Source organism: Heptranchias perlo, chromosome 12 (assembly GCF_035084215.1).
Source record: "Heptranchias perlo isolate sHepPer1 chromosome 12, sHepPer1.hap1, whole genome shotgun sequence".
In the NCBI taxonomy this organism is placed as follows: domain Eukaryota; kingdom Metazoa; phylum Chordata; class Chondrichthyes; order Hexanchiformes; family Hexanchidae; genus Heptranchias; species Heptranchias perlo.
The window spans coordinates 30717245-30741007 of NC_090336.1; the positions used below are offsets into that span (position 1 = coordinate 30717245).

A 23763-nucleotide genomic window follows, 5' to 3' on the forward strand; every position below is an offset into this window, starting at 1 on the left:
AAACACTGAAGTAACAGTGCATTGACATGGAATTCCTTTCTCTGTTAATTTGATGATGTTAACCTGGTTAAAATAAACAAGTTATCTGTTAAATTAGTGGACCCACAGCATTTCATACAAATTAATGAAGCCCAAAATACGAAAAGTATTTTTCACATTCAGGCACATAATTGATCGTTTATGAAAATTATAATGCTGGTAAATTTAAAGTACTAAAAATATCTTACTTTTTAATGTGAGATTTCGATGCACCCTGCTGTCCTTGGTAGCCCTATGCACTGATTTCATGCATTTAACCTCAGTTCTTTGCATTGTCTAATCACAAACTGAGATAGGATTTATAGAACAAGGAGGCAAGTGCAATTTGATTGCACTCCATCAACATCCTGGGGGTCACCATTGACCAGGAACGTAACTGGACCAGCCACATAAATACTGTGGCTGCAAGAGCAGGTCAGAGGCTGGGTATTCTGTGGAGAGTGACTCACCTCCTGACTCCCCAAAGCCTTTCCACCATCTACAAGGCACAAGTCAGGAGTGTGATGGAATACTCTCCACTTGCCTGGATGAGTGCAGCTCCAACAACACTCAAGAAGCTCGACACCATCCAGGACAAAGCAGCCCGCTTGATTGGCACCCCATCCACCACCCTAAACATTCACTCCCTTCACCACCGGCGCACCGTGGCTGCAGTGTGTACCATCCACAGCATGCACTGCAGCAACTCGCCAAGGCTTCTTCGACAGCACCTCCCAAACCCGCGACCTCTACCACCTAGAAGGACAAGGGCAGCAGGCACATGGGAACAACACCACCTGCACATTCCCCTCCAAGTCACACACCATCCCGACTTGGAAATATGTTGCCGTTCCTTCATCATCGCTGGGTCAAAATCCTGGAACTCCCTTCCTAACAGCACTGTGGGAGAACATTCACCACACGGACTGCAGTGGTTCAAAAAGGCGGCTCACCACCACCTTCTCGAGGGCAATTAGGGATGGGCAATAAATGCTGGCCTCGCCAGCAACGCCCACATCCCATGAACGAATTTTAAAAAAAACCTTCAGCCATACAATGGAAGTAGATTCAGCATTTTCAACCTTGGAATGTTGAATTTGAATAAAAGTCCCATATCCTGTCATCAGAATTTAAGAAGTTCACTGCAATTTATCAATGAAACTTTTATTTTTAAATTGCCGTCATTCTTATATTATGTGTTTTTATTAAGCTAGTGAACAAAAAGGTTTTTTTTCTAGCATATGGTTCAGTTAAAAAGTTTAACTCTGGACACTGGGAATATGTTGTACCATTGTTTGGGCTTCTGTGTGATTTGAGCTCTTGAATATCAGTGATGCTATAGAAGATCCTGTAGGACCCAAAATGCTGTATTTGAGCTTTGCTCTCTGATTCAGACTGAGAATGGCTGCCTCATCAAGAGTGTCTGATTAAAAATTCTTATGATTCCACCTCCTCCTTCTGGTTGTGTATCATGGACTAGAGGTGCCTCCTGGTGGCAGATTCTGTTATAGCACTGCAGCAGTTTTGCACATGTCTGGCAATGATCCTAACAATAATAATCAGACTTGCCTTTATAGAACACCTTATCATGTCAAAATGTCTCAAAGTGCTTAGCACAAACATTTACTTTTGAAATGCATTGACTGCTGTTAATTAAGCAAATGAAACAGCCATTCTGCACCAGCAATGAGATGAAAGATTCATTTTATTGATGTATTTGGTTGAGGGAAGTCAAAGTAGATGGAAGCTTTAAGGAGAATTTAAAAGTATTACAAATATCAGCAGGATGTTGGTGGGATTGATTAGCATATGATTTGTTAGAGGACAGTTGATGAATATTGTGAGGACTGTTTAAGGAATGGTGTGATGAGTTCATCATATTTTGAAGTATTGAATGGGATTGTGACATTTTGCCTTTGTGACTTTGTTTGATTATGAGGAAGAAGCCCCCAGTAGTGTAATGAAATGTATTCCTCTTCTGTTTGGAACAGATGAAATCTAATGTACCTTTGATCAACATGGTTCACAGAATGGTAGCGAAAATCAAACCAAGGTTTCGACCCAGTCTCCAAGTAAGGCTGCTCGTTCCAGCTGAAACAAAAATACAAAAAGTCATGTGGCTATTCCATCAGCAGCTTGCTTTCCACCACGATTATATATTCAATGTTTAGAAATCAGTGTGTTCCCTTTCTCAATGATTTGGTCTGTTCTGTCATTTCTATAAAATGAAAATATTGGTTTTAAAGATTGATCTTCCATTGCAGGCTGCAAGGCTGGGTTTACTTTGTAATATTCAAGATCTTGTTAAACTAATTGTGTTCATACATATCATGTGTGAGCTTGAGTTTGTGTGTTTGGTTTCATTAAAGGGGCACAATATATGTTTTTTAAAAAAAACAAATGTTTGGCAAAAAAAATTCTGTTTGTTTCCACATAAATACCGCAACGATGTAAATTGTGTTGAAACGCAACATTGCATCTCTTGAGCATGATAGCAACCTGATGAAAATAATGTGCAGTTTACACACACACACACACACACACACACACACACACACACACACCCCCCGCCACATGATGAATACTTTTTTCTTGAAGACATTGCCCCTTTAAGGAAGGCAATTTAAGCAACATAAAGCATGCTTATCATGGCAAAATCCAGCATTTTATTGTGTACCATAACAACTTTCATTGTTTGTGTGATTAAAATTGCCTGCAATAGTTTATCACTAAGGTACAGTTAGTATAAAATTTGCAGTATATGTTGTAAGGAACCAAGAGGTATTATTCTTTATAGTCCATTTATGTTAGTCAAGTTGGATAGTTCAGGATGCCTCAGAAAGCTGTTTATAGTAGCTCAGAGTTGATTTGAGGTTGGTATTGGTGATTTGGTGCAACAATCTGATGACACTGTTAAACAGATCGTGACTGCACCATCTTGTTCAAACAAAATGAATGCTATCTGAGGATGAAAATTATAGACTAATTTCAGTACACTTTCAGGTCCAAAGTATACAGTACAATAATGCTCAGCTCTGCAAAATACTAGCTAATATACACGCCCTTCACTGTACTCATTCTTTTATTGTTTCAGATTCGGAGACTGGCTAATTTTGATAGTTCAGAACTTAAGGTATTCAATGTCGAGGAAAGATTATGGTTTCATGTTTACCATATATTTATCAACCTAAATTTTTATAGATCTTCATCGTTAAATGCATGTAATAGAATGGCCAATGTGTGAGAAATGCAAACCATCTTTTTTTTTCTCCATCACCCTCCCATTTTTCTCCCCTCCTGAAGGTCACATTGGGCTGTGATTCCACGGATAATAACGGACTGTTGGTTCAACATCCAAGTGGCCATTCTTCATATGATGAGCTTAAACAGGAACCTAGAAGTTACTGTAGGCAATAATGGCAGACAAACACTTAGCGGATTTATACGTCATTCCTCTATCCGCTATCTTAACAGGGGCGTTAACATGCTTACATCACCAATGGTTATCAATGCTAGTGATGCTGGTGCGAAATTCAATCCTGGTAGGGGTGGGGCACCATAGCTGAGCCTGGTCCTGTCCTCACCAGATGTCCACAAACATACACTTTCCAACAAGGGTCACTGGATAGTAAACAGGAGTGGGAACCCTGGTTGATTCTCCACCCCCATCCCCCACTTCCCCTGCTCAGGGAATAATTGTAGCAGCCCCACTGATGCCACAGCTGACCACCTTAACCTTCATCAGAATATTTAGTGGCTGGTATAGAAGGGTTGGAAGAATTGTTTGTTCATATCTCAGTTACTCTGCGAACTCTGGATTAAAGCTTTGTGTGTGGTTTATATGATCCTGAGGTTTTGCTGGCAGTACTCTTTTTGTTTTCTGCTGTCCCTTTATAATTCCTCACTTGGTCTCTGTCTGTACTTTACTTCTGTTCTTACTAGACCTGCTTAATAAACAAAGTTGAATATTCAGTCCTAGTTTTGTTGATATTGTAAAATGACTTTGTATAAGTATTAAAATACAATCTTTTTATTTGGAAAATAAAACAACCTAAAGTTAATTGGCTAATATTGTTGTAACTTTCCACTACCTGTTCTCATCCTGTCTTTTATCGTTTTTGCATTAGGTGACGGGACAAGAACCAATCAGGCGTATTGTGCAACCAGTTAAAATTGCAGAAAGCAATGCTGATGTAAGTCAAGTCTATTTTTTTTGTCTAATTTTCTCTTGAAGGCATCATATTGGTACATGATTCCATAGGCTGACCAGTACTTTGTCCTTTGTGATTTTAGACAGTGAGTACTGGCAAGCTGTTTGACTGTAGGGATTTCACAGGCTGATCCCATCTTCTCCAGAAGTCACTGGACAGTGAACTGGAGCAGGAACGCTGGCTGATTGACCTTTTTGTCTCTCCACCACCCAGGGATGATGACTGAGGTTACAGCTGAGATCAGCAGAGATGGGGAGATTGAACCTCGAACATCCCTGATCTGTGTGGCTTAATGTCGCACTCAACAGTACATTTATCAACTGGTGCATCAGGGAGCTCGAATCAAATGCAATTGTAGTTAAATTTGCCTTATTTCCCTTACATTATTCAGGCTAGGCTTAAATAGATTGAGCCTATACTCGGAACCTGTAGCTTGTATAATAGTGTATGTGAGATTGGCATACATGTGCTAAAACAAAACTGATAAAATGTAGTTACCATTGGATTTTACAAAGGTTATTAATAACAAAGTATTTTGCTGTCAAAACATTTTCTCCATTGACAAGTGCTGTATTGGTGCTCTTGTTAGCTGTGCTCACGAGCACCAGTTGTTGACTTTCCATCTGTGATTTGTCCACTCGCTGCATATGCAGTCTCAACTGAGTTATCGTTGGGAGACAGCAAGCATAGTTTGTGCTTTTCTAGCTTATAGGTAGGAAAAATTGTCATGCAGATATTAAACTATAAATGTTAAAGGTACTCTAATATCAGGAGCAACTTTATTGTGCCTAAAAAAAATCAATTTTAGTTAGAATATTTTAAAGATCCTAATTCTACTCGTGTGTCATCACTCTTTTCTCACTTCCTCCTATTTCCATTCTTTCTCAATTGCTCTTCTATTTTGTCAGTTTAACTTTTTTCTATCAAATTTTACATATCCTTTCCTAACCCCTTTTATTCACTTCTCAGCTTGATTTTTTTTTCTTCCTCTTGGCTTCCATAACCCTTTTGGTAAGTTTTAAAACAAAATGGGTTTTACTTAAGAAAGAAAAAGAGAGGAAGAAAGATGGAAAGAACTTGCATTTATACAGCTTGAAAAGGGTTATTTGATGGGCTGGTTTTTAAGTCAGCCAAAAGCCCAGATATTGAAGATGACAATGTAGATAGAAGAAGGGTCAATCTTTGATATACTTTGCATGCATCAAAATATGGAAAATGATGTTGAGTAAATATGCTCAGTGGTGGTCTCTGGAGCCCAGGGGTTCCTGGACTAGTAGCCTAATCTGTGTGGTGCTGGATTCAGTATGAATTTAGTGGCTTCTTTTTTTCTCATGAGGTTACTGATTTGACTGAAATAGTTTTTTAGGTTTTATTTGGTCATTTCGGGGATAGTGTCCTTACCTGCTGGTCAGCTGCAGCAACCCATGACGTGATGACCACCTTATTGCATCTCTTACAGCATCTTGTTGCCTGGGTAACTGGCACAGGTTTGTGGAATGGGGAGGGGAGAATGCTTAACTAAAGTGAGCTTAGCCCACGCTTGTGTGCAAAATGATGGTCATTGTCAGGTAGCTGCTGTTTTGGGAATCAATTTTAAATGCAGTTATATATTTTATTTTTCAGATTGGTGGTGATATAATCGCAGTGTTCACAATCCTGTCGCCAACAATTTCAAAACATTGTGTACACCTCCATTACTGTTGAATAAATATTCACTCTTTCTGCCTCTAGGCTAAACTGAGCAGACTTTGTGAACGGGACAAAAGTCTCCAAGACCTGGAAGCCAAAGTTCGGCAACTGAAAATAGATAAGGTATGCTGCAAGGAGAGGCAAAAAGACCAGCAAGAATACTGAAAGAATGAAATGAAACACACAATGCAGGAAATGCACAGCAGGGTGATCAAAATAGGTTACCGTTTCGGGTAGAACTCTTAGCAAAATTGTCACAGTCAGCAGCAATGGATCATATACTCTATAAGCCATGTTCATCAAGGAGTCATTTCAGACTAATGAAATTTAATGTTCGCAGTGCCAGATATACATCTTCAATGCAATTGTCAGGCCCATGGAACTGTTTTCAAAAAAGAAAACTGAATGTGCAGCCATTTTATTTGGCTTCCCTTTACTTACCTCTTTTACTGAAAGCAGTGATTCATACTAAGGTTCCTTTCAAGGGCACCAACAGCCCATCAGTACTTTACCCAAGTGGCTATTCTTTATTTATAAGCCTAGATAGTGCGGTCGACAGTTGTTTTGACTGTAAGGCGTTCCACAGCCAAGCTCGATCTTGTTCTTGCCCCCTATCCGTACGTGTGTACGTTCCAGCAGATTCAGTGGAGCAGGGGTGCTGAGGCCAATTACAGATCCAGCTCTGCTGCTCGAGCTGAGATCGGGTAACTCGGCTCACATTGGTGATAGAACCTACGACCTTCCTGGTCTGTGTACCTCTACCACGCTGCGTGATGCGTTTACCCAATGTACGACCAGGAAAGCAGCACGATTTATAAAGCAGAATGTGATCCAGTAGGAAGTGATAACGGAGATGGAGCAATGGTTCTAACAACTTCCTCTCCCTGTTGGAAAGATCTGCTGAAGGAGTCCGTTAGGGGATGAGCTAATCTTTCTTGAGATGGAGCTGACCAGGTTGAAAAGTTATATTTAGTCTGCTAAGCAGAACAGTGTGGCATGTTTTGGAGGGTTACTGAATTAAGATCAGATTTAATATAAGTGTTACCTGAAAGCCTTTTTGACAGGCCCACAGCCTCTCTCTCTTCTGCCATAGACATTCAAGCACTGGAGGCAATGCAGAGAAGGGTCACAAGGTCGATGGCAAGTGTCAGGGATCTAAGTTATGAGAAAGGATGCACATACAGAAACTATCCTGTGAACAGCTAAAGAAAGTGTTTGCTGTCTTGGCCACTGTAGAAACTGATGTTGAATGTGCATAGATGTCAGGCGAAGGCAGGACAGGGCTCTGCTCTGGAGTTTAAAAATAGACTGGTTTGTCCTGCTGGTTTTTGTTTACTTACCCACCTGCTACAAAGAGGATAGAGCAAAGTAAAAGTGCCACATGGGTAACTTGGACCAGCAGCTGAGGAAGGCTGATGCTGGAACCTTAACGGTGAATTGTGCTTTTAGTTAGAATGCAAGAATCGCAGCAAATGAAATCTGCCTCAGGAAAGGATTAGAAACATTCATATGAACCATAACTGTTTAGTCACAAAACCGTTTTGACTAAGCATGGACCAAGAATCGGTGCCTTTACCCAGTAAACTATCAGGGAATGAGCACAGACCTGGGACTGATGCCTTTACCCACTAAATCTGCAAAGTCTTGCTTTAGTATTTGTTGAGGTTGTTGATTCAGTGAAGTTTTGCAGCTGTGGGTTGACTGTTGGTTACTTCAATATTACACTAAGTGTAACAATTTTTGATCCATTTGATACAAGGCACTGGAGTAAGGGGAAAAGGTCCTCTGTTTATTGCCAAGACATGTCTCATCTAATCTCTGCCATGCTCAGGTAACCCAAACTCCTTCTGTGACCATTCACATGCACTGTTTGGCTGCCATTCTGGACCCGAGCCTGTTACCTCAATCTGCTTCCCCCCTCCTCTCCCCACCATCCCCGAATGCTTCTCTCCTGTCTCCTCCATTTCCTGTCACCCAGTCATGCATCTCTCGTTTCTCCCCTCTCGGGTACATTGTTGTCCCCCAACCCCCCACCAACATTCCAGGCTTGAATCCCCTTTGAATAAGTCCACAGCTACCCTATGTGCCACTCTCTGCATTTTCTGAAGGGCCTGTCGTAGCTCCTGTCATTTCATCCTTGCAAGCAGCAACCCCCACTATCCCCTTGGGCTCTGCCAGTGGATCAATTGCTCCATCTCCACATTTCCCTCCAAAATATCCGTTCACTGCTGAACAAGGTCCTTGACATCCACAACCTTGTTGAATGATTGCATTGATGTCCTGGATTGTCTTCCTTTGGTTTGGTGTCCATTTTTTGTTGAGTGTGCCATCTCTTAGCTTCCTGTATAATTGCCTGAGTAATTGCTCTTAATTGTGGTGCAGGTAAGAGGATTTTAGATCACAGTTTCCAAAGGAGAAGATTGCTTCTAATTGCATTATGAAGTTATTCTGGTTTCTAAAGCAACTCCAATTTACACTGACGTTGTACTGTAGCTACTAACATCAGGTTGGTAGCTACAATATTGCTCTGCAGTTGACAATACCTTGTTCATACTCTCTGGCTATGAATCTGATTCTACTTACACACTCTGCTGCTGGCTGATTTAAATGTATTGTGAGTTGAAGCAACAGTGTCCCCACAATCAAAAAAAAAAATTTAAATCAACTTTGCTTCATTTTATAAAATGTTCTGGAGGTCCGACTGAGCCCACAAGCGCCTTTCAAACTAGGCTTTATGCTGCACTGCAGTTATACTGCATGTGCTATCAAGCCTAAGTGATAAGACTACACCCTCCGGGGTCTTGTACTTCTTCCCTCCAGACTGCAGCCAGAACCTGACTCTAGACTTAGGTTGTCAGTTTTGTATCCTAAATGGAAACCTAGTTCACAGGGATATCAAAGATAACTGCACCCTTCGTTTCACCTGGGTATTACTGAGATGACAATGATTGCTGCAAGTTCTAATTTGTAATTTCTCTTCAGGACAAGCTTGAATCTGTGTTGGAGGTAACGCATAGGCAACTGGATCAATACAAAGGACAGTCAGCCCATACTGAGAAGATCGCATATCAGCAGCGGCTTCTGCAAGAGGACTTGGTTCAGATCAGAGCTGAGATTTCCAAAGTCTGCACAGTAAGTGCTTCCTGCATACTTCATGTCATGTCATTTAACCAGTTATGGTGGCTTATATTGTCAATTCTAAAACAACCTCTCAAAATATCAGATATTCTCAGTAAGCAGTTGACTGTAAAGGTGACAGTATGGCTTCAGTGTCTGACACACGAGTACACCGAAGCCAAACAGTGTGACACCTCCTCCACCAGGCTGTTTCATATCAGTTTCACTTTTCACTGACTGTAGTATAACTTCAGTCTGGTGTGAAGCCACATTTTACAGGTGCTCATGCAGCCCTTTGGATACCCCAGGAAATTTTAAAACTTTTGTACAGAGTCTCCCTAATATAATGAGAAAATGGATGCTTCCACCTGCTGACATGACCATATAAATTGGTGACAGAAAGAGCAGAGTTGCAGGTCAGACTGCAGTTTGTCCGCAGGGTTTAAAAAAAAGTCTACCCTTCATCACAGCCAGCAGATTTATAGCTGCAGCATTAGTAGGTACTTTTGAGTGATGTCAAGGTATTGTCAGTGCTATGGTAACGGGTGTTCTGAGTTGTTGCCATCATTGCACATCATCTTTAGGGGAAGTGATGCACTCCCTTTGAGGCCAAATGTTTGGAGTAATTTTGTTCAAATACTAATATTTGGTTATCAGAAGAATGTTACAGAATCTGAATGTTGAATTACAGTTTGTCATGGGTATCAATTCCTTCTGTTTGCTCCCCCAATCCTTTTTGACCATGAAATACTCACAGCCGATAGGATGTGCAGGAAGGCAGACAGGAAACCTTCTGCCAGGTCCCTGTCAACACAGCTCTGCCCTCACTACGAGGAGTACAACAGTGGCCCAACACTGAATCGAAATCACGGTGCTCTGCATTCAATTTTAATTTGTTATAAATTAACTATTTTATGGGTTAAATTACATTAAAAATGATTGACCAATAGTGTTAAGTAGCAGTGATTTCTCCGAGGTAAATGTACACAAAGAATTAACAAAGTTGTTGCTGAACAGGAAATCTCGAAAGATTTACGGTATGGATCAGCAAATTGTATAGGTGAAACTTTTTGCTTGTCTTTTGAATTAAAGTTTGCGTTCTTTCTGGGAAGTCAATGCAAGATTAGAGCTAGAAGAAGCTCCATGGTAGCAAATATATGGATCGGATCACAACGTCAAGCAATTGAAGCTGAGATGATGAGCACCTTTAAAAAGGAGCTGGATCTGAGCTATAAAGACCTGTGTTTATTCTCTGGTCCATGCGAAGATACTGGATTTCAGTCAGGCTAATGGTAGGAGCGTTTCTCTGAGTCATTGGGCTAGGGAGGAGAAGTTGGTTTCTGCTCCTGATTGTCTTCGGAAGTGCACATGTTGACATTAGATTGGGGCTGTGATACTCATTCCCCTCCACAGTGATGTGTTGGTTGGCATCATTAAGGACCGAGTGTTTGTTCTGGACATTTCTGAAAGGATTTAAGCACACCTTTTCTCAGATAATATTGGGGACGGTCGTGCAGATAGTGTCAGCAAACTGCAGAGGGAACTGGATTGATACAGGACAGAAAATCTATAGTTGAGATAATTTATGGTATTTTTCAAACTCTGGGACTGAACAAATGGATTATGGTTCTGCATATTTCTATGTTCGCAGTGCCTTGTGGGATGATAGGGCAATAAAACAGTGCAGGAAAGAGAGCAAAAGATGGACAGTTGTCCCTTTTCAATCCACCTGAGCTTTTATTTTCCATTGGCTACGCTGTGGAATTGAATAAACTCATGTGTTACTTCTCTGTAGGAGCTGGAGATTGCATGGAAGGAATATGAACAAACAGAAAATGATGTGAACCAGCTCAAGGAAGCAATCTTGGAACACATGAAAACAGTACCAAGCCCCCAGGTAAGCTCACTGTGTAGGAGTTATGTTTTGTTGAGATACTCAGCTGAGGGCTAAGTGCAGGACAGCACTATGTTTGAAAAAGGTAGGGCAAAGATTAAGTAAATGATGAGTAAATGCCAAGTTTTGTTTTTAAAAGCTTGTAGATTGTAGGTGGAAGTTAGGAATTCAATGGCTTTGAGATCATGGGAAAGAATGAGTTAGAGTACGAGAAAATAATGATGTATTTTCCAGTCTGGGCACAAAAGCTGCAGAATCTGAATGTAGCATGTGTAATGCTCGCTAACTTCTCATTGGGCCAAACTCCCCAGATTTTCCATTAGTGAGCCCGACTAGGGGAGTGAAGAGTAGAATTAGACCCCTTAAGAATAGAATATTTTGTTTCAAGAACAAATCAGGATTGGCCCCTTTACACAAGGCCCAAGGGAACATTCAGTGGGGCCATGGGGGGGGGGAGGGGCCTGGGCAACCCCTCCCCCACATAGAATGGCGGGCAGGTGCCATATTTCCAACTACATGGGACAGGCAAGCACTGGTGGTGCCCACAGTGGTGCGGGCACCTGCCAGCCCCGTTCAAATTCAAGGTCCTCTTGCTGACCTCTCAAACGCTGAAGAAATCAGGGCTGGAGGGCACTAGCGGGTGCGTTTTTAAAGTAACTGCGGATATTGTGCCATTGGAATTTCAAGGCCTATGTATTGTTAGGGGAAAGAGAAAAAAAATTGCAAACATATTAAAGAATATTTTAAATTTTAATAAAATGTCAGCAAAAATTAATCTTGAATCTGTCCTAAAAGTGTACTGTGAAACTGGAAAATTAATAAAAGACAAAAGAGCCTCAGACCCTTTAATAGCTATATGGGTCTGAGTTGCATGTGCCAGTTCTCAGCACCTGTTCTACTGCTGCGCCAAGAGCCTTAGTAACTCGAAAATATACTCGTGTATTTAGTCTTGATTAAGTTGTCTTCGAGAGCACTTCCGGTTTTAAAATTTGATCCGATAACTCAGTTATAATACAAGAAAACTTCCAATGGAAGTGGCTCTGTTGTGTAGCTCAGTTTTCATTGTCATCCAGTGTATATGGGGAAGCAGATTCAGCAACATTGGAGAGCTGTGCATGTGCACACTTATGGCAGTCTAACTGAGACCATTCCCAATCTGTAAGGAGTAGGTAAGTTCATTAGTGCAGTGTGAGATACTCCTTTAGAGGTTATGATGAAGGCATCGTGTTAGAGCAGAGTAGAAGCTGGTTTATTCTGAAATTTGACCTGTGTTGTAGCTGACCTTCAGGACCTTGATGTTAACATAGGGGACCTGAAATGGTACTACCTTGATGAGCACGAAGTTCACCAAAAAATATAAATTAGACAAAAACAGCCATGCAGAGTATGATGTTTGCTTCTTTGCTCTATGTTCTCACCCCAAAACTGAAGTTCATGTATTTTTTTAAAAATGTATTTATACTTCTTCCTTTTCTCCACCATTTCTCTTTCCCCACCCCGAAGGAGTTGACTTGTTGCTGGGTAAAATTCAATAAATGCTTGCCACCCTCCAGTATCCTGCCCATGCAACCATTATTCACGTGTTCACCTGCTCAACTAACATGGAGTAGGGCATTAAAGCCGAGCCTAATGCTGTCCAGCCAATATTCACACGTGTACTTTCCCAGCACGAGTTGTTGGATAGCAATCAGCTGTGTGATCGCTGGCTGATTTTTGCCTAAACCAAGATGGAATGAGGCCAATTGCAACATCCCTGCCAGTGCCCTGGCAGAGATCAGCTACCTCCTCACAGACAAGGGATCAAACCTGGGATTTGCTTGGTGTGTATGGCTCAACAACTCATTGCCTCAACCAACTGAGCGTCTTGGTTAATTGATCAAATTATTAACAAAGTTGACATTTTGATCCCACTTTCACTATCAATGGCTAAGTTGTGCAGCCACTTTAAATGGCAGTTAGTTACCTTGTACTGATAGAATTCCAGACCAAAGGTTATTCTCAGTCTCTGGTCCCTGTGCCTGAACCCAAGGGTTGCTCTGTGCTATGTATTTGTAAACTGATGACTTATTTTTCTGGATCCAGGATCAGGAACATATAAGAAAGGATCTGTGGAGAATCGAGGATGTTATGGGAGGCCTCAGTGTGAACAAGAACAACTATAGAATGATCATTGAATCCATACAGAATCCTGGTGAGTGAAAGTTTAGGAACTTGTTTGTGTGTGTTTTTCTTTACCATTGTGTAACAATAGCTTCCACCTGCCGCCTTTTGATGTTCACCTCCATGTTTTATTCATTTATTAAAATAAAATTGCAGAGAATCCTCTTATCCTGGCTCAGTTGGCAGCATTTTTGCGTCTGGGTCAGAAGATTGTAAATTCAAGCCTCCCTCCGGTACATGAGCCCAAGGTTGACACTCCAGTGCAGGACCAAACAAGTTCCCTTACAGTCGGCGGTTAAACGCATCCATGTGATCCCAGCTTCCTTACAGTCGGCAGTTAACCATCGCCCGTGTGATCCCAGCTTCCTTACAGTCGGCAGTTAACCATCGCCCGTGTGATCCCAGCTTCCTTACAGTCGGCAGTTAACCATCGCCCGTGTGATCCCAGCTTCCTTACAGTCGGCAGTTAACCATCGCCCGTGTGATCCCAGCTTCCTTACAGTCGGCAGTTAACCATCACCCGTGTGATCCCAGCTTCCTTACAGTCGGCAGTTAACCATCACCCATGCGATCGCAGGTCCCTTACTATCTTAGCTCAGACTCTTTGTACTGACAAAAGGGCTGTGCCCAAAACATTAACTTAGCTTTTCTTTTTCAGACTGTTGGCAAACTTGCTAATGTATTTCCAGCATTTTCAGTTTTTATTTCAGGTCTGCAGTATTTGAAGACATTTTTTTCTTTTTATCCATTTCTTACTATCTTGGCCTTTACATTGGACATTACTGGAAAAAAAACTTGTTTACAAGTCTCATCAGAAATTCTGCCACATTGAAGTTTTTTTTTAAAAAAAAGAGAAAATCCACCAGGAAGTAAACATGTTAAGTCACAAAACCTAAATATATAGGTCTGTTGACTTGGTGATCCTTACTATTATTCTGTAACCACTGGTTCTCCATTAGGATGTATGCAGACTCGTTTGTAACACAAGTTTTGATGCTTCAATATTACGGCATTTATAACACAATGAAATACTGAAATGTTAACATTGCAGAGTGCAACTCAAAAAGGCAGCAATTTTTACCTATGATCTTCAGCATTGCTGAAATCTGTCATTTAGTACAAAGTTTGGCAACATAATTGAGCCACCACCCATGATTGTGGCAAAATATAGCAGGACAGTTAAGGGTGAGGCACATTTTAAATAGAGACTTACTCTGTGAGTGTCAGCCAAAATCTGATGTGCCAAAATTGAAGCAAGTTCATCTGGATGGTAAATATTAGCTGAGCTAATTCAGTTTGGATTAATTTGAGTTGGAAATTGTTTTTGGGAATCATCTTGAGCATCCTTTGAAGGATACGCCATTAGCAATTTAACGTCTTTTACTTTGGGAGAGGGAGGAAATAAGACACCATTTTGTGTTAGCGATCTCTGGTCGGTCACTTGGAAGTTGGGGATATCATCTGACCCTGTGGTAATCTAGTGAGGGAAAAATAGAACATTTATCGCCAATCCATGGTATACAAGCCAAAAATGGCAGCCACTCTTGACTGTGTCTCTTACAAAACATTTTGCTGTATTAAAGAGCAATTTCATTTATGCTAAGGATAATTATTGTATTGCAGTGTTAAATTCAAAAGCTAGTTTTTGTAGAACCTGAATTTTATCCCCTTTAAAATTGAACCTAAAGTGGGAGATTTATTACTGCTAGTTATTGAGGGCAGCAACAGTGCATCTTTATCCAAGCTGGTTTTGACAGTAGTTGACTAACTCGTTTCCTCACCTGTCTATTTGAAAAAGTACAAGTTGTAGAGCAGTAGGTCATTGATTTGTGTCTGCATTCTCCACATGATAAGAGCCTCTGCTCTTGACCTTGACTTCATTCTGAGGTACTGAACAGAGAATGGTCACATTTCCAGATGGAAAGAGAATCAGCCAAGAGGGAGAGAAAGTCAGTGGACAAGTCACTCAGCTGCTCTTGTGTATTTCCAAGCCAAGTGACCAAAGTGTGAAAACTTAGTTTTTGGCTTGGGTGGCTAAAAGACATCAGAATTTTAGGGACCTATCCCAAGCACTAACATTGCTAAATAAAAGCAAAAGCTAGTCTTACTTTAATGTCGCTCCTTTCCTGATTCAGACTAAGAGTTTAATTATTTGTTCTTTGTAGAGAGAAAAACTGTGCATTCAGTGCCTTCCTCAACAGTGCCTTCTGTATTAAACATATACACAATGCAAGAGCGGAAAACTACTACTCAGCTGAGTCCCCCAGTCAGTCCGGTGCTGCCTTCCCCGGGGCCTGTGGAAACACGGCTTCAACCTCAGCAACAGCCACTGTTCAAACCTCAACCTCTGCCTCAGTTCAGACAACATCCAAAAGTGGTAAGTCTTTCCATAAGTTTGCCATGGCTGGAATATACTTTCTTTGGATATACAATAATTGAGATTTTTAATTAAAAACAGAAGGGGAAATTTTTCAACAGATGGGAATTGAGCGGGGAAGAGATGAGGAAATTTGGCAATCTGCAATCCTGTCAAGCCCCTGCAGGAATCCTGCCAATCATGATTTTTCTGGCTTAATGCCCATGTAGATTAATCTCTTCGATTTTGTTTGAGAGCTTCAAACAACATGAGAAGTTTTGGGAAGAGGAAAAGACCATTTAGTCCAATAAGTCTGTCTCTCTTTGGTTGATCTCAAATTCACCTTCCCATCATATCTCCCAATTCTTCCTTTCTCAAGGGATACATATAGTTGTTTCTTGAACCCATTTATTCCGTTTGTTTCAATTGCCTTTCATGGTTACTTGGGCTCAATTTTAAAACCGAGCTGGGAAGGGGGAGGAGGGGTCAAATTGAGGTCTGGAAACCCATTAGTACAGGTTTCCCGGACGTCCTTACGAATTTGACGTAAGGATGTCTTTTTTTTGTTGGTTTCCCGTCCGACTGACCAACCTGATTGACAGGCTGGTTTCAGATGGGCTGGAGGACATCTTCAAGTAAGTCTGCAGGTAGTCTTTGTTTGTATGGATGGGGGGGTGTGGGGGACATGGGTGGGCATAGGTTGACACGGGGGTTGTCAGTCATGGGGGTGGGGGGGGGCGGTGTCTGGATCGGGGGCCCGTGATCATTGAGGGGGAGGATCGGAGTGGGGAGGAGGATCAAGTTGGGGGTCGGGGGTCCGCGATCGAGGGTTGGGTGTCTGTGATCATTGGGGGGTCAGTGCAGGTAGGCTTGTTGGGCCTTGGGGAAGCACCCTTGCTCCTTCGGGCCCACAAGCTGTGCATTTATAGGCACCTACCTTTTAGTCTCGGGCCTTCTCGCCTCCTTTCACGAGGCGTAAAACAGAAGGCCCGGGAATCCCGGCCCCCCGGGGTTGAAATCGAGAAGTCCAGAAAAATGGAGGCCCGAAGCCTCCTTGAAAGGTTTTAAGGCCCGACCCGCCTCCTGGGAATGGGTTGGTCGGCCACCCCTATTTCCGCCCCGGTGAAAACCAGAAATGGGTGGGATGGGGACTGGTCTGAAATGGTGGTGATTTTCAGTGCCATCGCCCCCCCCCGCACCAATCCACCGGTTTTTAAGTGTTAAAATTGAGCCCCATATGTCTTTTACCCTTTGTATATAATTACTCTGCTTGTGTTCCCTATTTAATCTTGAATTTTAAATGATATTTCCCTAGTTTTTGAATTTTTCATCGGCATAAACAATTTGCCTCTATCAGTTTTAGTTGTATTCTTTATAGTTTTGAAAACTATTAAGTTATCTCTCAATCATTTTTCTAGCTGCCTAATCTTGCCTCATAAGATTCCTGAGACATGGTTTCATCTTGGTTGCTTTTATACTGATACCTCTCGAGGGCAATAATCTTCATATGATACAGTGATCAGTACTCCAACTGTGGCCGTACCAATGTCTGGTGCAGATTCTTCTTCATCTTAATAATGTTTCTTTATTAAACTTTTTAATCTTATTAAACATCTCATGTAGCTAGAGGATCAAGCCCCTCCTCGACCACCTCTCCCTCACATGTACAGTGCTGATGACCAGCCACCAGCTGTACCGCCTCTTCCAAAAGATGCTACAGTCATCAGGCACACGTCAGTCCGCGGACTCAAACGCCAATCAGATGAGAGGAAGAGAGACCGGGAGTACGGCCAGTATGTGAATGGCGATTACAAGGTGAGCAAATGAAGGATAACTTTCTATTGATATCAGGAAAATGGCCATTTGAATTATATGACTGTTTTTAGTGAAGACTAATTCAAGTTTTTTTCACATCAGTACAATCAATGCCCCCAGATAAATTTTTCTAGTATATAACATAATTTTTTCCCATGTTTAGTCATGAATGCAAATGCACCAAATCATTGTGTTAATTGTTTTTTGCAACTGCAAAGTACTTGTACAAGGCAGAATTTTCCAAATATAGTGCAGTACAGAATCAAATTCAACTTGTCAAAATAAAGTATAATTTTGCAGATCATATGGTAATCATGGAAGAGAAAGGCCATTTGGCCCATCTAAATTCATCCACCCTGAAAGACCCTACAGTCCTCCCATTACAGCATCTAATTTTTTCTTAAAAGATTCTACGCTTTTCATCTTCGCTGCTCTATCTGGAAGTCATTTCACATGTTGATAAATATTGGGAAGACCGAAGCCATTGTTTTTGGTCCCTGCCACAAAATCCGTTCCCTAGCCACCGACTCTGTCCCTCTTGTTGGCCACTATCTGAGGCTGAACCAGACCGTTCGCAACATTGGTGTCCTATTTGATCCTGAGATTAACCTCTGACCCCATATCTGCTCCACCAAAACCGCCTGTTTCCATCTCCGTAACATCGCCTGTCTCCGCCACTGCCTCAGCTCATCTGCTGAGACCCTCATCCATGCTTTTGTTACCTCGAGACTCGATTATTCCAATGCTCTCCTGGCTGGCCTCCCACCTCGCACTCTCCATAAACTTAAGCTCATCGAAAACTCTGCTACCAGTATCCTAACTGGCACCAAGTCCCATTCACCCCTCACCTCTCACCCCTGTGCTCGCTGACCTACATTGGCTCCCAGAAGGCAACGCATCAATTTTTAAAATTCTCATCCTTGTTTTCAAATCCCTCCATGGCTTCACCCCTCCCTATCCCTGTTACCTCCTCCAGCCCTATAACCTACTGAGATTGCTGCGCTCCTCCAATTCTGGCCTCTTGTGCATCGCTGATTTTCATTGCTGCACCATTGGTGGCCATGCCTTCAGCTGCCTAGGCCTTAAACTCTGGAAATCCCCCCCTAAACCTCTCCGCCTCTTTACTCCTCTCTCCTCTTTTAAGACCCTCCTTAAAACCTACCCCTTTGACCAAGCTTTTGATCACCTGTCGTAATATCTCTTTATGTGGCTCGGTGTCAAATTTTGTTTGATAACGCTCCTGTGAAACGCCTTGAGACGTTTTACTACATTAAAGGCGCTATATAAATGCAAGTTGTTGTTGATTACGCTTTGTGTGATGAAGAATTTCATGATATTAGTCCAACTTATCTTTTACTAGTTTGACTGTGAGAGTAGGACAAGGAGGCACAACTTAATTTAAAGTAATATCCCAGATTTATCTTTTCCATTCCTTTAAATAACATATATAAGATCAGCTCTCAGGTGCCTCCTTTCCAGGCTGAAATCCCAAGTTTCTCCACTCTTTCCTCACTAGTCAGATCTTTGACACTAGAGATCAGCTCAACGACCAGAACTGCACTCAATACTCAAGGTGTGGTTTGACCAGCCAATTTTACAGTTTGATCAGACGGCATTGTGAAAATAGGACTTATCAGTTGGATATCATCTGTGAACTGACTGTTGCTATTATTCATGAATAGTTTGTACTGAAAGTGGTTATGGGACAGTTCAGTGGATGGATACTTAAGTGTTATATTTATTACTTTATTCCAGGCAGAGCTACGTTCTTATATGAGTGAACCCGAACTCATATCAGTGGGAAGCGGGCTCAGCAGGACCACGGCTGGAGCCTTGGGCCTCGACAGTGGCTTACAGACACTACCTGGTAGAGGTAGGTTAAGACAAATAGCAGAGTGTTAGGGAGGTTTTTTGTTTCCTTTTATTGCCAGTATTTTTCCACTCCTGAAGGCTTTGATTTCTTGCGTGGGTGTGGTTCAATATGTGCCCTCCGTTGCCTAGCCCATTCTTCACTTGTGATCTTAATCAGTGAGTGTCAACAGCCTATTCCACAGTGAAAGGAATCACAGCCAAGCCAAATTCTGTCCGCAACAGATGCCCAGATACGAACACTTCCCCATCCTAACTAAGAGGATGGGCTGAAGCCAGTTATAGCACCCTGCTCCTGTTTGGCTGAGATCAGCTAACTCTGCACGGACTGGAGATCATAACTGGGAATGTCCTGGTTTCCGTTGCTCTGTAACCAGTTGAGCTATTGGGGAAGAGCTGTTTCAAAAGACATAAAAAGTAGTGGTAGTGAGGGTAGAGCACCAACAAGTGATACCTACCTGATATCAACTATGGTGGGGCTCACAGTAGAAACTAGGAGCTTCCCCAGCGGGAAAAAGGGAGGGTACAATCAGCCGATATCACGTTTATATTTCCTAGCACCTGGGTTCACCAGCATTGGCAGAAGTAGGTTATCAATTTGCCATCTCAACAATATCTGGCATGTCCCAGGAGACCAATGAAAAGAATTTCTCTGTGAAAAAATTCAGCAGGAGTCATGAGCAATCTCCGTCATGTAGCTTATGGTGAGTCAAAGTGTAATATCTGAAGTGTGGTGCCTAAAATGTGACAGGAGGTAAACGGGATGCTTTTGGGAAACGGGTGCTATATGCAAAACTTGTAATATATTACAGATTACAATTTAGATGTATGAATTTCTGATCTATTACAATGAAGGTTATTTCAACTGAAGTATGTTATTCTGCAGCCTTTGCATACTGTGCATATTGATGGTTCAATTGGGATTGGGAGCTCCCCATGCCTGGAATTGTGGAAATACACCCACATTCTTTTGAATAGAATTTTTTCTTGTTCCAAATTACTCCTCCAATTTCTGTGCCTCTCCTCTCCCAAATCTCTGGACTGTCTCATTAAGGTTTGGTTCCACAAGTAGAAGTTGCCCATGGTTACCTCGCCGAAATGGTCATTCACGTGTGAGCTTTGACACTAAAGGATACTGGGTGTCAGCAAGATATCCAACTGTTGAGGACACCACAACTGAGCCCAATCTTGTCTTCACTTGGTGTCCACACACCTGGGCATCCAGCAGGAATTATTGTATCAGGACTGGTGACCCCAGCAGTTTTCAGCTTGGCCTAACTTGGGCGTTGCTAATTGTAGTGCCCCTACCAGTAGCCCAGCTGAGATCAGCTAACTCACCAGAGACTATCATTGAACCTAGGTGTTTCTTGATTTGTATGGCTTGGAGATGGACTCTTTGCCTCTGAGCCATCAAATCCGCACGAAAGCCAAATTCTTAACACCGGTAGAATAATGCCCTGCACTCTTTTACAACTACTGCTTGGTATTTACTCTTTTCTCTTTCTTGTAAGGTGCAGAGAAAGTCCTTTTCAGACAAAGTAATTTCTGTTCTAATGTTTCCAGGGTTGTCGTCATCTAATTCAGGGCTGCAACAGTCGTCGACCATAGCGTCTTACGTCACACTTAGGCGGAAAAAAACTGAAACCAGCTCCAAGGTAAAACCATTTTTAAATCTATGTTTCTTATTTGACTCGCACTTGAAAACACTCATATACAGTAAGCTGATTTTCCTATAAATTGTGATGAAGAGCATGTGAACCTTTCATAGTCTTCACTTGAACTATGAAAAGCACTTAGCAGTACAATTATAGACTTTGTCCTCCCAAACTTGGGATGTGTCTGGAGAAAGCATTTTGAGTTGTTTAACACTAGGGTGAGATACTGTTGATTACAGAGAAATCTCAACTGGTGGTAGTGGTGGAAGCAATTTCAGGTGATGAATTAAGGGTATTACACAAGAAAAGTGTTGCACCACAATATTGGCTGAGGTACATTTTTTTTCCTGTAATTTATTGGGACTAATGCATTAAATATACCCACTGATGACACTGAAAACAGTTCTGAGAACATATCTTTATTCTATATTAAAGCAATGAGACCTCCTTATTTTCACAAGACATGTTTAAAAAAAAAAGTACCTGTGCATTGAGGAACTTATTTCAGATTGAAGACCTCCTCCTTAAATAGAATCAAATAGTTAAGTTTCTGTTTCCACTGCATTCTGTGTTGTGCCGTTCCACCTTACCACAAATGGAAGATAAAATCTGGGAAGACTGAAGCCAATGTAGTCAGCTGAATTCACTCAGCTGAACTCAATTCAAGGAATTTGGGGAAAAGAACTACATTCTATTCCTGTTTGGGTTCTTTTAAAGATTTCTAGGAATTAATTTCCCTTTCCCATTTACATTAATTAATAGAACCCATTATGATGTACAAAAAAAATAAATTCCTTCAAACTTCTTGATTTATTTTTGTCAGTATATTTGTTGAAAGAGAAAAAATAATGTACCTTGTTTATTTTTTCTGTTTTCCTCCCTGGGCCATATATCTCCTGCTTGCAAGACAGTGAATGTCCTGCTTCTTGACTTGGCTGCTAGGAAATGGCTAAAAACTGCTGAATATTTGGTTCAATTTTGCCTATCTGAGCTAAAGCATCTGGGGGGTAATTTTAACCTCCAAGAACGGATGGATTAGAGGCGGGTGGGAGGTTAAAATAACAGCTTTTTGGAGCGGGACCGCATCCCAGCTCAAACGCACCCCTTCTGGGTCTAACCCAGGCAGGTTTGGATGCGTGTGCACAACAGACACCAGGAAGTCCCGCCCCCACTTAAAGCTGGCGGGTCGATAATTAAAGGGGCAATGTACCTCATTGAAATACTTGAGGTACTTAATTCTTTGTATATTGGAAAACTAAAATTAATTTAACCTTACCTGTTCGGGTTTCCCATTGCTTCCATTCACGTCAGGTGAAAGCAGGCAGGAAGGGCAGGATCCATGAGGTGAGTGCCTTTATTGCAACGCTGGTGGGCCCGGAGGAGTAGGAGTGCTTCTTCCAGTAGCCCTGCAATTGGCCGGCCACGCCCACCCAACCCCCACCCCCCCCCCGTGATGGTGGATACCCTCCCAGATGGAGGCCCTTCACCGGACTTCCGATCTCTAACCCCTTCGAGTGACCTTCAATCTACAAGTCCCGGCATCAGACCCCTCGATATATCTCTCTTTCTCTCTTTCTCTTCCCCCTCCCCCTCCCCCCCGATCTCTCTCTCTCTCTCCTCCCCCCTCGATCTCTCGCTCTCTCCCCCCCGATATATCTATCTCTCTCTCTCTCTCGCTCTCCTCCCCCTCTCTCTCTCTCTCTCTCTCTCCTCCCCCCTCGATCTCTGCCCTCTTTTTTCCCCCCATCCCCCGATCCGTCGCTCTCTTTTATCCCCCCCGTCCCCCGATCCGTCGCTCTCTTCCCCCCCCTCCCCCAACCCCCATCCCTTGCTGCAGCCTGCTACCTTAGACCTTTCAACCAGGCTGGCTACCGGGTCCAAAGCCCAATTATAAAATTTGTTGACCGATTGTGACTCCCCCCTCCCCCCCCACCCCCAACTTTCCTTCCGGGTTTCGCACCCGAAAATCACCCCCCCACCCCACTCTGCTCCCTTCCCAGCTCGAGGTCAAAATCATGTCCCTGTCGCAGTATAACTGAGAACAGAGTGTGGTTCCATCCACTCCATGAATTTCATAATCCCAATGAGCTCCGCAACTATGCGACAATTTTCCATACTTACCTTCATAACCGGCAATAATATTCCGAAACAGATCTATTCCATTCCTCTTTAAAGGAGCTAATTAATTAATACTTTTGATGCTTGATTCTGTAGTTTTAGGGTGCAATTTTGTGCTATGTCCTCTATATGGTCACTGTTCACTAGATAGCCTGCTTGCAACCACATTATTCCATTTCTTTCAGTATTTTAAAGACCTGGAACAAGTTGTGTCCCTTTGCCATATAGTCCGATAAGAGCAAATGTAGTTGTGTCAGTCAGACTCGTCTATTAACTTTTATACCTTGAGTCCCAGAATCACCCTTTAGAAGCAGCCTCTTCTCAGAATAGTATACCTGGTACACCAATTGCATTGCTGCAGTGTAAGGGAGATGAATGAAATTCCAGAGAAAAATCCACCACCAACTCATTTTCGGGAATTTTTTTGCCATGTTTACAAGTCTGCAGCTCTCAACCTCTGATTAACAGGGAATTGGATGTTTAACAGCTACATTTTGCAGTTTGGTGAGATCTTTTAAGTGGACTGCTGATTTTGTGGTCTGTAAATCTTCTGAATATAAAGGCACTCCTGTGGTATTGAATGTCTAGATTCTGTGTCTTTCCATCCAACCTCCCTTGCCTTTCCCCAAAACCAGTTGTTCCAGCACTACAGCTTCTGGCCTTCTGTTTCTAGCTGCTATTCTTGGGTACTAAACTTGGGGTTTGCTTTACTATCTCTTGTAATCTCTGGTCAGAATGCTTGTTGCCAAAAGTCAGAGCAGTAAAACTCAGCAAGGGATTTCACATGCCTGTCTAAAATTAAGTGATTGGAGAAGAAATTTTGTGAGGAAAAACAAGTAACAAGTGGCTTAATCCATTAAA

The 23763-nt window shown here is 42.1% G+C and overlaps 1 protein-coding gene across 12 annotated transcripts in view; it reads left to right on the top strand.

Moving 5' to 3' along the window:
• Positions 1 to 23763, top strand: part of plekha7b (pleckstrin homology domain containing, family A member 7b) — a 426620-nt gene that overhangs the window by 366770 nt on the left and 36087 nt on the right. For all 12 annotated transcript variants that reach the window (XM_067993877.1, XM_067993879.1, XM_067993880.1 and 9 more), the window contains 9 exons: positions 4146 to 4211; positions 5961 to 6041; positions 8901 to 9050; positions 10831 to 10932; positions 13012 to 13120; positions 15255 to 15466; positions 17069 to 17260; positions 19016 to 19133; positions 20693 to 20784. In XM_067993877.1, coding sequence (XP_067849978.1) covers positions 4146 to 4211; positions 5961 to 6041; positions 8901 to 9050; positions 10831 to 10932; positions 13012 to 13120; positions 15255 to 15466; positions 17069 to 17260; positions 19016 to 19133; positions 20693 to 20784 — 1122 coding nt within the window. The remainder of the gene's footprint in view (positions 1 to 4145; positions 4212 to 5960; positions 6042 to 8900; positions 9051 to 10830; positions 10933 to 13011; positions 13121 to 15254; positions 15467 to 17068; positions 17261 to 19015; positions 19134 to 20692; positions 20785 to 23763) is intronic.